Here is a 16,105-nt window from a genome sequence, read left to right on the forward strand (position 1 = left end):
AATTTAAGTCTTTCTGTTTCATGTAACAGAAGCCATACCTTTTCTGTATTCACCCAAACGCTGCAGCTTCTTCAACATGGGCATACGACGTTATAGTAGTTATTTCCATGGTCATCTTGTTTCATTGAATGAACGCATTTATCTTTGTATAGTACTAAACCTTCCTCGTTTTGGATATTGATGCAAGTATGAAAGGTGAAAACTGGGCTTGACCAACTATTTTCGACTTTTTTGATAACGGTGATAAAATTATGAACAGTTTAATATCTGGTGCATTATATTCATAAGTTCATTTCAACATTCCATATATTTATCAAAATTGTCTACGATATAACCATTTATATAATTTTAACATATTTTCCTGCAGCCATTGTTTTACACCATGTGATTACGGCGATTGATCAAACGATCTGTGTTCGACGTAATGAATTTAAAGCGTTTGATTAATTGCCGTACATCACATTATTTCAGTAAGCGCTTCAAACTTCAATCACTTTTTCTATTCGAAATTTGTCAAACAAGGTGACAAAGATGTACGTGTACCAATCAGAAAGCAATAATAGCAGGGATATTTAAACTCAAACATAAATAATAATGATATAACTTACAATTTATGCACCTTCCATTTTATTAGCGAGGGGGTGGCTTTTTGAAAAAAAAAGTGTTTCTAATTAGGGAAAAGGGTTTCTAAATCAGCAATTTAAAAAAAATAAATGAATGATCAAGGGAACCAAGGTTACAGCGGTTATCTAGGGACAAAGACCAGACATGGAAAACAAACATACACAAGAAAGAACATGAAGTAACTAAAATCATACATGCAAGGTAACAAAATCAAATGAGCAACTTGGACTCCACTAAAACTGGGAGCATGGACCAGGTGCACCGGTAGGGTAAAAGTCTCCTGCTTGTCTAGAAACACCCACCGACTTTCTCATGAAAAGTCAAGTCCGGAGTAGGCATACGCGGAAAGGAAAACTATGACACGTTGAATAAATCAGTTTTCATGGCGCAGATGTATACACCATAAAGATCCACGATCCATGAAAACGGATGTTGAAACCACTGAAAATAAAGGGTAAGTCATTTTATTATTTGATTTTTAAATACATGTAGTTAGACAATTTTCATGTTGTAGTAAATAATTTTCTCATGATCTATCATCTTTTAATTCCACATTAAAACATTTTATATATTTCTATAAAGTCAGGGAAAAATTGAAACGCCATTTAAATTGGAAACAATAGGAAATGGAAAGGTCTAAAATGGGAGACAACTCTAGTGATACTGTGGTCTCACTAACCACTTCCGGGTCAAATGGCCAGCCCCCTATGTAGTACCAAAAACACACTGAACCTAGACATATGCATTGTAATTGCATTATTTTGTGTATTATGATTAAAAGTAGTCAAAATGAAGCTGAGAATGTTTACTTTCAAATCATATATGTAATTAACTACAAAAGTGTATCAATATTGTTTACATGTGTGAGTAATTTGCCTCCATGCTGTCAGTTAGCAGAACAAGTAAAACTGTGGATTTTCAGTATCATTTATTCAAGTAAATTTTGTGCAGAATTTCTACTATCATCATACCATTAGCATAATGATTTTGGAAGCCTTATTTTCCAAGCTTCGCAACGGTGTGCAACTTTAAGATGTCATTTGTTCTGGGAATTCACAGTGAGACTTTGAAAATTACTTTTTTAACATGTAAAGTAATGGAAACGTTAAAAGTGGTTAGTGAGACCTGTGCTAAAAACTAGGAATTGTTCAAATTGATGACATGAATATGCCAAGGTATTAATAAATCGATATATAAATATATATATTTATAATGATAAAATACTCTGCTCATCAAACTTAACATTCACATATTACATGTATGTCATTACAATTCTACAATCGTGAAAAGCTATATCTAGTTATACATCAAATATTGAAGCATGTTAAAACAATAAACCAAAGTCTACGTAGCATTATATATTTCTTCGATTATGTTCAATTTTTGAATTGTTTACTTTTTAATATGTCCATGATGGTAATGATTATATGTGTATGATGAATTATGTCGAAAATGAAAATTTATACAGTTTTCAAAGTTATATATAGTGTTTATAAGCAAGTATCCTAATAATATATATTTCAATTGTTCTTTCATTGTGTTTATCAATACCCTCTTGAATACATGAGTATGTTAAAACAATTATGAAATAAAAATACTTGATATCAGGACTAAACTGATAGGTATGAACTGGGGATCATTTCAATATGATCTTGGTGGGATGTGCAGCTGAAACTCAGAAGAATCCCATGTTTTTGAATTATGTACCTATTATCTATGTTACACAGACGTAATGACAAATTCACAATTTCAAAGAACTTCAACAACAATTGATTCCAATAAGTAAAAACACTTTTAATGGCATGCTTCCGGTTGTAAAATATTTAAGTCCTTCTCTTTAAGTTTAATCATACTGTTCAGCTGTTATCTACGGGAGCCCGTTAGTACCATGTGAAGCTCTTTTTTTATCTTGTTATAACAACTTAACCACACTATGAGAAGTGCCTTCTCATAGTGTGCCAATTGAAAAGCTGAATTGGGTGACATATTTTCACAGCATCTCTGTTGCCCAGTCGTTCAGGATTTCTGCCTTTTTTTTTTTTTTTTTTTTTTTTGATTTTTTTTAAATTATTTTTTCACACATATATATAATAGATTACCTTTAATCTCACAAAACTTTCAAGCTATAAATTAAGCATTGAAATTTATTAAGAACACATATGAACAATGTTTATGGGCAGTTAGATATTGACATATATAACTCGTTCAAGAAAAGCATAGCAATGCAATTCTTAATGTTCTATCATGCATAGTAATACATGGATCTTTTAATCTTTTTGAAAGATACTTTATGCACTTAGAGTTGGTATGATCAATAACATGTTCATCAACAATGGGTTCATGTCAATCTACTGTCTAAGTCTAGAATGGGTTGCATTACTTCCCATTACTATTTGCTTATTCATCATTTCCTAAGATATATTCGATTTGTTATTTCAAACAATAATGTAATAAACCTTTCAACTTCCTATAAACCAGAGATATGAGTTATGACACCTGGGATGTGAATTAAGTTCACTTATCTTAATTCCAATTAGTATAGTTTTGCTTATAATTTTATATATTGGCGTTCAGATAAAAGTAATTAGATTTAACTGTTTGACTCACACTTCTTTTTTAAGTAGTACTCCAGCTAAGGATCATGCTGCAAATTTTGATTCATGGGTAAAAAGCCTACATATTTTTATTTTTGATATTTTGTTTGAAATGTCACAATAAACAGAGATTAACATGTGTTTTTCATATAACCCGTGGAGATAAAAATTATATAGAATGTACTGTAAATTTCAAAATTAAGGGAGATAACTTTATAAATGGTGCTAAAATACAATAGAATCTACTGGATTTTCAATGTGGATAATCTCCTAAGAGCAGGCAGATTTGAATGAATAATTACATATTTCATAGTATATACCCATAAAACAACTTAATTACACAAAAATATGTAGCCTTTTTTGCATGATTCTTACAAAGACAGCTACTTAAATTGTCAAAATACAATTACAAAAAATAACGCTGTTGTTCGAAGACCCCTTTAGATCACTAATACAATATGTCGTAAAATATTTTTGCTTCATCATTTTCATCCATTGCATCAAAAGAGGAAGATAATGTTTAGGTAAGGCATAAGACCACATTTTATTTTCAAGTGTTTTTCAGTGTACATATTCATGATATTTAAACAGATTAAAAAAAACCCTGTCAATGCAAACTTAATAAACTTTTCTTGCCCAGGAATACTTGTATGGGAACACTACCCATTCTATGGAGTGATGGGGAATGCGGATGGTGTTTGTGAGGATGGGGATTTTAATGGGGAGGATGGGGAAATTATAATATTCATTGATATGGACAAATGTGTAAAATTTAAATAAAAATAACAGCTAAAATGTTGAAGAATTTAAACTATAAAATTTAATTTTGATAATTCAAATATCTGATAAAAAAAAAATATGCAATGGGGATTGTATGGGGGATTGAGATGTTTCTATGGGGAATGGGAAATAATCAATGGGGGATGGTATAAATGGGAAGTGTATACCATATAAGCGGGGTTTTGTACATAATATTTGGGAAAAAATACAATTATTCTCAAAACTTAATGTATTAGACCCAGAGAAGGGATTAACATGAACAATTCAAGGGTTGACATTATCATTTGCCAAAATCTATATAACATCTGAGCTGCAAAATGATCTGTGTTTCCTTTATGATAAATACCAGATGTTATTTGTTATTATTGTTGAACATTTTAAAAGTGTAATTGGTGTTGCTTGGCATTTTGTCTTATTAGCATTTATACCACATCTACTATATTTACACTTATACGTGTAGCAATTTGTTAGTAAACATATTTTTTCCAATTGAATAAAAAATGTTTGCCTGTAATATGTTCTTATTTTAATCAAATCGTAAATGTTAATGTGGAAGTCTCACTTCACAAGAACTAATAGGAAATTATTTTTCTTTGAATTTATATTCCCAAACTCAAAGACAAGAACCAATTTATTATACAACCACATATTTTACTTTTTTTACATTTAAATACAAAACAATTGCGCGTTTTTGTAATAGTGTAAAGTACGTAAGTTATCAGAATGCTCACAGGTGGGATACATCCCCAGTGCAATTTTAATTGGTTTGAAAGTTTAATTGTAAAAACAAGTGCTTAGTTTAGTTGTAGTATAAATCTTTAAATATATACTTTTTCATAAAAAATGTGGTGTGGGTCTTATGTTTTCACGCTCTTCAGGAAATTCCACCAAACTTTTAAATATTCTTTGTATCCATGGACACAGACTGCCTTTTTTCTATGATACGTTTTCGATTCTTGGCAATTTTCATAAAAAGGGTTTTTTTTTCGTTTTCGTGCTCAAATCAAAATCAAAAACACTTTTCGCGCATACATATGTACAATCGAACTGAAGCATCTTTGGATGGTCACTGAAACACTTGATTAATCCCGTGTTTCGATTTCGAATCTTAATTCTCGTGAGACTTGCTTGGACATCATATTTTCTTTGTCGTGGTCAAAAGAAAGATTTATTTAAGGAACTCCATCTGTTTTAAAAACTTCCGATCAATCCTGATATTATATACTTTCCACATGAACTATGTATGAACTATAAACAATCTAGCAATTTACATGTAATTACAGTTCGTGTATATGAATATTTACTCTCGTGCACAGCTTCAAAAACTAGAGTAATCCCCATACATGCAAGTTTATTTTTTGATTCATTTTTGTCACATTCGTCAAATGGAAACCTACACCTACAGCAATAAACACATTTAGCAATATAAAATCATGTGCTTCGTGTTGCAAGACATGTAAAAATGCACATCTAGGCTTTCCTGTCCAAAATATTCAGGGTTCGACCTTCACAGTCAAATAAAGCAGGGCCTTGACATATTATACATGAAAGTCATATGGAAGTCATAAGGTACTGGCAAACGGAATGATAAGAATGGAATTAAAGATTTTTTTTATAAACACCGTGTTATCTGTACTAGTACAATATCACAACTTTCGAACTAATGAAATTCAGACTTTCAAAAATAAAAGTCTGAAAGAAAGTTTCAAAATATTTGTCATTTAAGTGTTGAAAAATTAAAAAAAAAGTTTTTCTTGTGTAGATGCATGCATTTAAATGTGTTTAATAACTTTGTCTTGTTTGAAGGGGTTGGGGTTCTCTTGATCCCCCACTGTTGTTCACCATTTACACTTACATTATACTTCATAGTATTAAAACTCCTTAACATTTTAATTATTCAATACAAATGCTTTAGTGTGCTCTATGTGCAAACTATGTTTATTAAGTTCGAAAGATCATTTCACATCTAAGTTATTTTTATAACTCCTGATAAAATCATACTGAAGAAGGTGATTTGAGTAGCCTTAATTGAGATAAGTTCGATGCTAACTTGGATGGTCATTTTACCCCAAAAATAAAAGATTTTTAAAGGCTTACTTTAACATACAAACAGGCGGACGGACTAAGTGCTTTCTATTGGTCAGATTCGCGTTTCTGTACGCTAAGATAAAATGAAAATCTTCTTCTGCAAGAATACTGTACAAAATTCAGTGAAAATTGATTTTAATTGTTCGTTAGGTATGAGCGTTGGGTTTATTACCCATTTAAAACATTGCTACAGTTACAAAACTTAGATCGTAACCTATCAAAGCAAATGAGATATTCGGGTCCATTAAAGTCACTAGTTGTACGAAAAATTGGTGCGTCATAAAAATTGAACGTGATCTCACATAAATCAAAACAAAGAATTCGCCCAAACTTCACAAAAATTGGTGACCGCTTTTTTGTTATGTGCAAATTAAAGCGTGAACGACATACAGACACCGAAACATATATAACATAATTCCTTTCGTCCTATAAGACTGATAATTATAATACCTTCATCTTGATGAGGCTGACCATTGCATTGCAAAATAGTATATACATTATTATGAATATTTTTTTTTAATTTCATCATTGACTTTTAAATAACTCTTCAATTTTTGTTGCAGGCTTTCATTTTGTTGAAATAAAGCTGTTTTCAGGCAGTTCGCACAGAAATTTCTAGTGTTTTGTCATAAAAAAGTGCATATTTTGAAATTCTTGGTGTGTGGAGGTTCAAGTCATTTATAAGAAATTTAATGATTATTGTTTTATAATCCAGTAGCCATGGTAACATACTGAAAAAAATATTACTGAGTTTTAGTACAAGTCAAGGGTTCCTTTTCAAAACAAACAGCCAAATACTATGTTTTATAAGAGTAATCAAGGGAACCAAGGTTATAGCGGTAATCAAAGGAATGTAAATCCAGGGACAAAGACCAGACATGGAAAACAGACATACACAACAAAGACCATAAAGTAACTAAAATCATACATACAAAGTAACAAAAGTAAATAAAATATCAGGCACTAAGACACTACCACAGGATGAAAGCATGCATGGAGTAAATGGAAAAAGGGTAAAAATAATAAGACCCTTTTCGATTCATTCTCTCACAATTTTAGTTCCAAAAGTTCGTGCGAAATAAGGTATTTTGAAAATCAGTCACCTGATGCTGAGGAGAGAACCTAATACGGCATGGGACTGAAACGTTCCGAATACCATTCTTCATTTAAATTACACCTGTTTACCATTGCATATATTACATCTGTTTATGTATAAATGCTTAACTACATTTAAACAATGTATCCACCAAATTTCCACTTTTAATTTTAACTTTTACAAAATTTGACCGGGATAACTTGGTGTGCGAAACAGTGTGCCTTAATGTAACTGTAAAGTGCACCCTGAATTTCGATAATATTTATGACGTTTTTTTCCTGATTCCTGCTGCTTCTGCAGTCCTTTACATTAATTGATAGCAAATTAGTTTACACCAAATTATATTTGTGAAAACAAGTTCTGACATTATCCAACGTGTCGTGCATGTATATTATAAGCAAAACAACACTAGTTCCAATTTAATAGTTGACGTATTTAAAACTTTTATCGTTGTGTATAGCCTTAGCAGTAGACCTAATCGTGATCAAACTTTATCTTATACTGAACTTCAGTGGTAACAGTCAGATTTCAGTCAGGGATTTTAGTATTATTTAAGGACCCTGTGCTATCAAGATGCATAAACTTTTGATTCTTGCCGTTTTCGTATTTGTTGGTATGTATGTTATTTATGATGGGGGTATCCCGTTGTACGAATTAAAGAGAATATCCGTGTTTAAATCAGGCAGGTCCTATAATATGGGCGGTACAGGGTAAATTTTATCCGACCAAACGTTTTGTTCCAGTTTAATATTAAATTGGAAAAAAACAGGAATTTTCTGTATCAACAGTGAATGGCTCAGAACATTATTATGTTCAAACTTCCCCTACAAATCAACTAAATTATGATTAGATCAAAGAGTAATATGCCTACTTTGTATTTTGTAGGGCTTTCTATGTAATTCATTTTTACTTATTATTTTAGTAAATTACAAAATATTCCTTTTTCAGAAAAAATTAGTTTCTGATCTCAAATGGGTGGAAAAAATTTTGAATATGCCACCCACTGCCTGGTTCTTTCATAAAAAGTCACTTAATAATACTTTTAATATCTTGATTATATCTTTACCATAAACAATCTTAACTTTGAAAACTATGTTCAAAATATCTACTCAAAAGAACTTAGGTTGACCAAGTCTAAAATAAAGTAGTACTCCCACACATAGATTAGATATTACACTAGAAACTAATTTATGTGACAAAAGATATTATTTTAATTTTCCTATTGTTAATTTTCCTTTTCTTGATGAAAAAATTCCTGAAGCACACTTCCACGGTTTTTTATATTTCACAACTGGCCCGTTTTGCTTGTATTTGAAATAAAGTGTAAGTTAAAAAGGGCGAAATTCGACTTGTTTTTACGCAAACATAGTCTCTAAAGCACATCCTGTCAAACAAAATCCAATTGCTTTATCAACTGCCCTCAATATATTTCTTCGTAAAGGAAACGATTTTCGAACTGCTGTCTAATCTTTGTACTTTGTTTTCACAAATGGAAATATGATATTCGACTAATTGCATCCCTATGTTATATCTCAGTCGTATTTTTTATTGTTTTACATCAAATCTTGCTTATTTAGTACTTATCGTTACAACTACAAAACCATATCTACAAAGTTGCTTGTTTGTTTGTTTGTTTGTTTGTTGGGGTTTAACGTCCGAGCAGCAATATTTCAGCTATATTCAGACAATGAACATGAAATGGATGATAAAATGAACATGAAATGTAAAAAAAAAGGGGGACACAAGGACAATAGGGTAGACAAATTTTGATTGCCACTGGAAAAGGGGGGATGGGTAAGGTCGGGCAATTTAGCCTCCTGTGGCGGAGCGCAAAGGTTCCTACTCCTATCGAATACCACAGCAGGGTTCTTTAACGTGCGAGGAACGTGGCATCTTTCCCAACACGGTGCACCACTATGGTTTGCGGTCAGGTTTTCCGTATTATAGCCTGACAACCCCTGCATGTAACACGCCAGGGGTACCCTATTCCACCACCTGGGGCACACATCCCAGTTGCTCTGTGGGCAGAGCTCCTAGCCCCCGGCTAGGTTTCTGAGCACTATTTAGTCGCCTTATACGACAAGCTTAGAGCTGCTGCAGGCCTATTCTTTTAACACCCGGACCTGCACGGGGCTATAAAGTTGCTGTGACTGATCTAATGCTGAAAGTTTTGATGGTATTTTCTTTCTTTAATTAGTTCTGCGTTAGTTTTTAGCAACTGTGAGCGTTTCTTAAGTAGATATCTCATTTTGTCTATATCTTATTTGTTGATGTGGTGTATTCAGTGGAGATAATTAAGAATATTGAGGAAATTTCAGTTCATTTTTATCTCACATTAAACGGGGATTTTAAGGCCTTATAAAACTAGATAAATTCTACCGGTTTTCATGTGCCTGTCCAGTCAGGGGATGTCATTTATTCATGTGTCTCTGTGACGTAACTTTACGTATTAGTTTGATTAAGGATTTTTAAGAATTTTCATCGTTCTGTTAAATAACATGTTGTCGTGGCCTTTCAGAGCTTATGGATAGGTGTTTTTACACTTATAAGAGTCCTTTTTAGATCTCTGAAAGTATTCACTTTTTGTGTTTAGGTTATTTGCTGGTGCTGGTATATTTGTTGCGTGTCACCATATCCGTTCTGTTATTTTAGAAAAAAAAAAGTCACCAGGAAACCTTTGTTCATACCTATTACAGAGATATAGGAAGACAGTGGGATTCTAAGGGTAGCGGTCGGGAGGGTTTTTTTTTTCGACGGTCAAACTTTTGACCAGACATTTGATTTATTTAATAATTGACAAATAAGGGTAACAACAAAATTATAGTTATATGATAATAGTTGAACAAACAATTGTCAAAATTGAATGCGAAGTAAAATTTCTAAATAGAGGTTAAATAAATACCAATTTTCCCCCTTTTGGCCCCTTTTCTAGAATGGTATGGCCAAGTGACCCCATTTTTATAACGTCCGCAAGCAGTAACAATATATCAAAATGTCACGACATTTGGTTCAAGGTTTTGCACGGAAACGAAATTAATAACAACGACGACGGCATCATAACATAATACGACCGAAATGTTTGCAGGTCGTATATTACCAAATGATGAAACCAACCCGATAATTCATTCTTTTTCAATGACATTTTATAATGAAAAGAAAGACAACAAAAAGCAGTGATCGAAATATTAACTTGTTTGCTTAAGGAAAAAATATTTTAACAGGTGCAGTTTTGGTGTTCTCAGAACGTTGCCATCATTATAATGACTGCACAACAACTCAATGCAGCGGAAATGACACCCACGTGATATGTGAACATGACGGATGCACATGTGTCAAACATTTACGTGAGTATAATATTATTTATTAAGACCCTAAATTTCCTCAGAAAATATAGGTCGTAATTAGTAAATGTAAAACTACCAATTTCTTTCGCAGACCAAATAACCATCGATTTATTTTATTACGCAATTTTATGATGTTTTTACTATGCACGAGTACCAATAATAAATAATTTTGGTAAGTTCTTTCGGGTGTATTGAAGTTATTTATGTGAAGAGGGGCATTCAGTATTGATCATGGCAGGGTATTTTGAAAAGGCGAATATAACACTGCGGTAGTTATGTTGTGGTATAAAACATTAAACATCAAAAGTTTTTGTTCAGTAAATTGAAGAACACGTTTGTACCAAAATTACCCAGTTTCGATTCTTTTCTCTCTTTTATCGTTCCTTTCGTCGTGTTGTTACTTCTTATTTGCCTAGCTTCGACGTACCTCAACAAATATTTAACTTTACTAAGTTCAGTTCATACACAACAACTGCATTTAAAGGTTAAGGTCATTGATGAACTAATACCCTCTTCTTCTTGGAACTCACATCTAGAAAGTTTGTTTTGTAATTACATAGTTACGACCGACTAGGTTATCTACGAACTTCAAGCTTCGTATTTTTTAAAATATTTTGATCTTTTCAACTGTCTTATTAAAATTCATATGGTATGTCACCTTCTTTAACTAGAATTTGTTGGTTTTTTTGGTTTTTTTTGGGGGGGGTTGTTTTGTTTTGTTTTGTTTCGATTTGATTTGTTTTTTTGATTTTTTTTGTTCTTGTTTTTTTTTTGTTGTTTTGTTTTTGGTTTTGTTTTTGTTTTTGTTTTTTTTGTTTTTTGTTTTGTTTTGGGTTTTTTTTTGTTGTTTTTTTTGTTTTTTGTTTGTTTGTTTTAACTTACATAACTCTATTTAAAACATTTACTATAATGATCATATGAGAAACACCACATTATAACAAAGATTGATAGATTTTCCTAGTTTTTATCAATGAATGAACATACATCAGAATGTTGATGTAAAAACATTAGTCACCGAACTTAAGATGGCTCAGCTTTAATAAAGGCAATTTTTGACAACAATTTATATGGATTCTGAAGTTTTAAAAACTAGTAAATATAATAAATTCATATAAAGAACAATGAACTGACATTATTTCAAATTTCAAAAAAAATTGGGGGTCACCGGACTCCGTTTCTGGTAATATAAGAAAAACTGATAAAATTCCTCTTACATTTCTATACAATATTTTCCCGCTAATTATCTCCCCCTTGAAAACGACTCTTGCAATTTTACCATAAAAACTTTTACGTCCAAAATTCTTTTTAAATAATTCATACGTATCATTTTTACACTATATTTGATTTAAAAGATATAGATATATAAATATATGTTGCCATAGATGTCACAGCGGTACGAGTTCGAGTCCCGCGAAGGGAACGACCAAAAATTTGGCATCGCAAATTTGATAGTTCTAACATCGTTGGGAATTTTCCATACATTTCTATACGTTTACATATCTTCCCTGTATCAATTTGATCCGATGTAGCAGTGTAGCGAATAGAGTAGTATATATATACGCTTGTAAGATTTTGCGAGAAAAGAATGCTCCGTTTAATATGTATTTTCTACCTTAAATGAAAAAAACAACCAAATTTAAATTAACAAATAAAAGCAGCTGATAGTGAAATCATGTTTTTCAAAATGTAGTCAGTATAAAGATCATCTACCAGGGCATTCATCAAGAAGTTCATATTAGGTACAATACAAAAACTGGCGTTGATGATTGGAATACTATTGTCCTAATGGTAGAAATAGACAGTTTTTGTGAAGGTGGTCGTAAAGTTTTTGAAGACATCTATCATTTATCCGTTCTGGTCAAAGTTTAGCACGGTACATAAGTTTGTGTAACTTCAGCAGCTGCTAATGTTACTTATGAGTTGTTAAGCGATATTGATAGAGCATTTGCTTTTGTTACTTTATATGTATGATTTTAGTTACTTTATGTTCTTTGTTGTGTATGCCTGTTTTCTATGTCTGGTCTTTGTCCCTGGATTACATTCTTTTGATTACCGCTAAAACCTTGGTTCCCTTGATTACAATTTCACACTAGGTCGAAATTAATGGTTGTAAACAAAGGATGAAAAAAAACTGGCTTGGACGTCACCCAGTATAAAACGGACCGATTCTGACAGCAGATTGGACACACTATTGTCTTGTAAGAATGTGGTGTCCCCAGATGGAAATCTTAGCACACTCACATCTGGTATGGAATTTGCCCCGACCAATTCAACAAAAAGTACCAAATCACACGTTCAGTCTGCAGATCATCTATTCCAGTACAAAAATTCTGACTATTTCAAAATTATCAAACCATGTTCCATCACCTCAAATGATATATTTGACTACAACGATGACGAACCACATTGTACCATGTCAAAATGTGGTATTAAAAATTGCAAAACATGCAACATTCTTATAACCGACTCTTACTTCTCCACTTTCCTTACAAAGAAGACCTTCCATACAAGAAGTCACGATGACTTAAGTTGCAAATCAACAAACTTAATATATGGATTATAATGCAACTTATGTGGTTTAATATATGTCGGAGAAACACAAAAACGATTAAAGGAAAGAATGTGCGGTCATCGTTCGGGATTAACACCAACAAATTCCCGACAGTTTATCAACAATTTAATCAACAAGATCATTCAATCCTCTCTATGAAAGTTCGTGTTTTAGAAAAAACAATTACCATACTACGAGTCCCGTTTTTAGTAAAAACTATCGTAGGGAAAGAGAGGAGTACTAGATACGCACACTAGATACTGCAATACCTTACGGATGCAATGACAACATCAAAAGTATAGGAAACCTTTCAAGCCAATATAACAATAGCATAAATGTGATGAATTTATTTGACAAAAATCCATGACGGGAAAGGAGTCGTGGCCATCGCTACTATACGTCACCTAAGTTACATGATGTCTCCTATCACCCTCCATCACAAAAACGTTACCGACAAAATTCCCCGATATTTCAAAGATAAATCCATACCAATTATTTCATATTCCTATACTTCACCAATTTCATCCAAAAATTTCAATTATAAAGGGCTATTGCAGACTTCAAGGCTAAAACGACTGACTGCTCTTGCAAAAAATCTTCATTCAAATATGGTCCTTCTGGTCACGTCGTTACGGAAGATTTAACCATCATCAAAAACGAATCTCTGCGTAGTATCCTTTCTAAAGGTCCCAAGTACTGTGAACCACGCTCCATAAATTGGAATTATAACTTTAAAGTTCTTATGGATGCCGTGGAGGACTTTGCAAGAAAATTGATAAAACGAGAACAAGAAGACATTGATTGTCAGATTGGTTAAAGGCCGTGACGTCTTTAATTGTGAAACGAATGTAAGTTTTAAGTAGGTCATAAGTGATAAGGCCACATCAGTTTTCAAAGACCCCGATGTAACAAAACATTGTCTAGTATACATGACAAATATGTTGTCATACCAGCAGACAAAGCCTAAAACAACATTGTCTTTGTCTGCAAAACGTTTTACCTCAAATGTTTATTATCAGAGGCAGACGTAGAAAATATTAGCAATGATAAGACCTGTACTGCTACCACACTATCCAAAGAAGAGATTGTGGAAAACCATAAATCTGTGCTATCTTCTTATGGTCTCTCTACCAAGGACGATGATTGTAATTTATCGTCTATGTACTGGATTCCTAAACTCCACAAGAATCCATACAAACAACGTTCCATAGCTGGATCTGCAAAATGTACCACCAAACCTCTTTCAAAACTTTTAACTTCTATCCTCACAACGGTCAAAGAGGGTCTGCAGTCCTACCACAACACTTGTTACTCCCGAACTGGTATTAATTCAATGTGGATTCTGAAAGATTCGAAAGATCTTTTGGCAATTAGTTCAAGACAATTATCTGAATATAATAGCATTAAAACCTATGATTTTTCAACACTATATACTACTCTTCCCCTTACTCAGTTAAACTCCCGACTAAAAAAAAACATTATACATCGCTGTTTCTCTAAACAATAGATGGTACACCTAGATACAAATATAGAATTCTTTGGTTTAGATTTCTCATATTTTGTAACAAAACAAGTTAAAAATCATCTTCCAAATATGCAAAAGAGGAAATAAGTTTTAAAATTTTAGAATTATGAATCGACAACATATGAGTCCAGTGTGGTGGACGCGTTTTTCAACAGTCGGCATTCCAATGGGAACAAATTGTGCTCCTCTACCTGCTGACCTATTCCTTCACTTTTTTGAGGCTGACTTTAGAGTTGATCTGATCCGAAAGAAGGAATATCGTTTGGCTAGTTGCTTTAACCTCAGTATCCTCTATATAGATGACGTATTATCTTTAAACAATCCCTATTTCGGGGATTAGATAAATCTTATCTAACCCCACAGAATACTACAGACACTTTAAAATTAGCCGCATATCTTGACCTACACTTAGAGATCGATGGTAAAGGAAAACTATTGACCACATTTTACGACAAACGTGATTACTTTTCATTCAGAATTGCCAACTTTCCTTCCATCTGTGGCAACATCCCTTCATTATGCGTATGGAGTTTTCATATCACAACTCATACGTTATGCCAGAGCTTGCCGTAACTACGCAGACTTTTTTGTATTGCACTAGACCTCTTGTAATTAGGCTTCTAGAACATGGTTATGTTGCTACAAGATTAAAGTCATCACTACAGAAGTTTTATGGTCGTGAACTCGCGGATCGTTACGGTGTATCCATCTGCACTATAAAAACGTATTTGTTCAACGTGTCATAGTTTTCCTTTCTTCTTTTGTCTATTCCAGACAGGACTTTATGAACAACTCAGCGGATGTTTCTAGAAAAGCAGAGGACGCTTTCCCTACCGGTGCACCTGGTCCAATGTTTAGTTGAATTAGTCCGAGTTGCTCATTTACTTTTGTTACTTTGTATGTTTTATTTTAGGTACTTTATGTTCTTGTTGTGATTTTCTGTTTTCCATGTCTGGTCTTTGTCCCTGGATTACATTCTTTTGATTTCAGCTAGAATCTTAGTTCCCTTGGTTACTATTTATATGCAGAGTTGGAAAAAATCCAAGATTCAAATGCTGTTGTACTTATAGATAACAAAATAGAATTGACGTTTTTGTGTTTTGTTTTTAATTTCACCTTGATGTATTCTTGAATAACGAAATTCATGGTTACTTTAAGGGTTACATGTTGTTATCAATAACATAAGAAGGAACAATTTTAAAAAATGCCTATTTTTATTGATTTTCGTTTTAGCTTGTGACGATGTGTTTGACTGTACCTCTGTGGCAACATGTCAAAAACATGACCACCATCAACACTGTTTGGATGGCATGTGTCTTTGTTTAAAAGATGACGTCATTGATAGACCTGGCAACTAAATCTATTGAGTTCACTTTCTACTAACTTGATATACTTCAATAAAATGATATCACATAACCTTTTGTCAGATGAAAACCTAGAATAAAACGCCAAAACCTTTGCAGACTGGCAAGCTACTGTGATTCCAAAGTATTAAGTACCACT

General features: G+C 32.8%; 1 protein-coding gene across 1 annotated transcript; it reads left to right on the forward strand.

Moving 5' to 3' along the window:
• Nucleotides 1-7,637: 7,637 nt before the first annotated feature.
• On the forward strand, nt 7,638-16,018 carry LOC148601024 (uncharacterized). Its single transcript, XM_088556342.1, has 3 exons — nt 7,638-7,795; nt 10,404-10,526; nt 15,836-16,018. Exons 1-3 carry the CDS (start codon nt 7,756-7,758, stop codon nt 15,958-15,960), a joined length of 288 nt encoding a protein of 95 aa, XP_088412468.1. The 5' UTR covers nt 7,638-7,755; the 3' UTR covers nt 15,961-16,018.
• Nucleotides 16,019-16,105: the final 87 nt, after the last annotated feature.

Source organism: Perna viridis, chromosome 12 (genome assembly GCF_037379345.1).
Source record: "Perna viridis isolate PV_CMFRI_1.1 ecotype Kerala chromosome 12, ASM3737934v1, whole genome shotgun sequence".
NCBI lineage: Eukaryota > Metazoa > Mollusca > Bivalvia > Mytilida > Mytilidae > Perna > Perna viridis.

Bases quoted from the DNA above. Each gene is read 5' to 3' on its own strand.
- LOC148601024 (XM_088556342.1), top strand. From the start codon at position 7,756: ATGCATAAACTTTTGATTCTTGCCGTTTTCGTATTTGTTG. The intron at 7,796-10,403 runs GTATGTATGTTA...ATATTTTAACAG, and splicing joins TGCCGTTTTCGTATTTGTTG to GTGCAGTTTTGGTGTTCTCA. The intron at 10,527-15,835 runs GTGAGTATAATA...TTTTCGTTTTAG, and splicing joins CACATGTGTCAAACATTTAC to CTTGTGACGATGTGTTTGAC.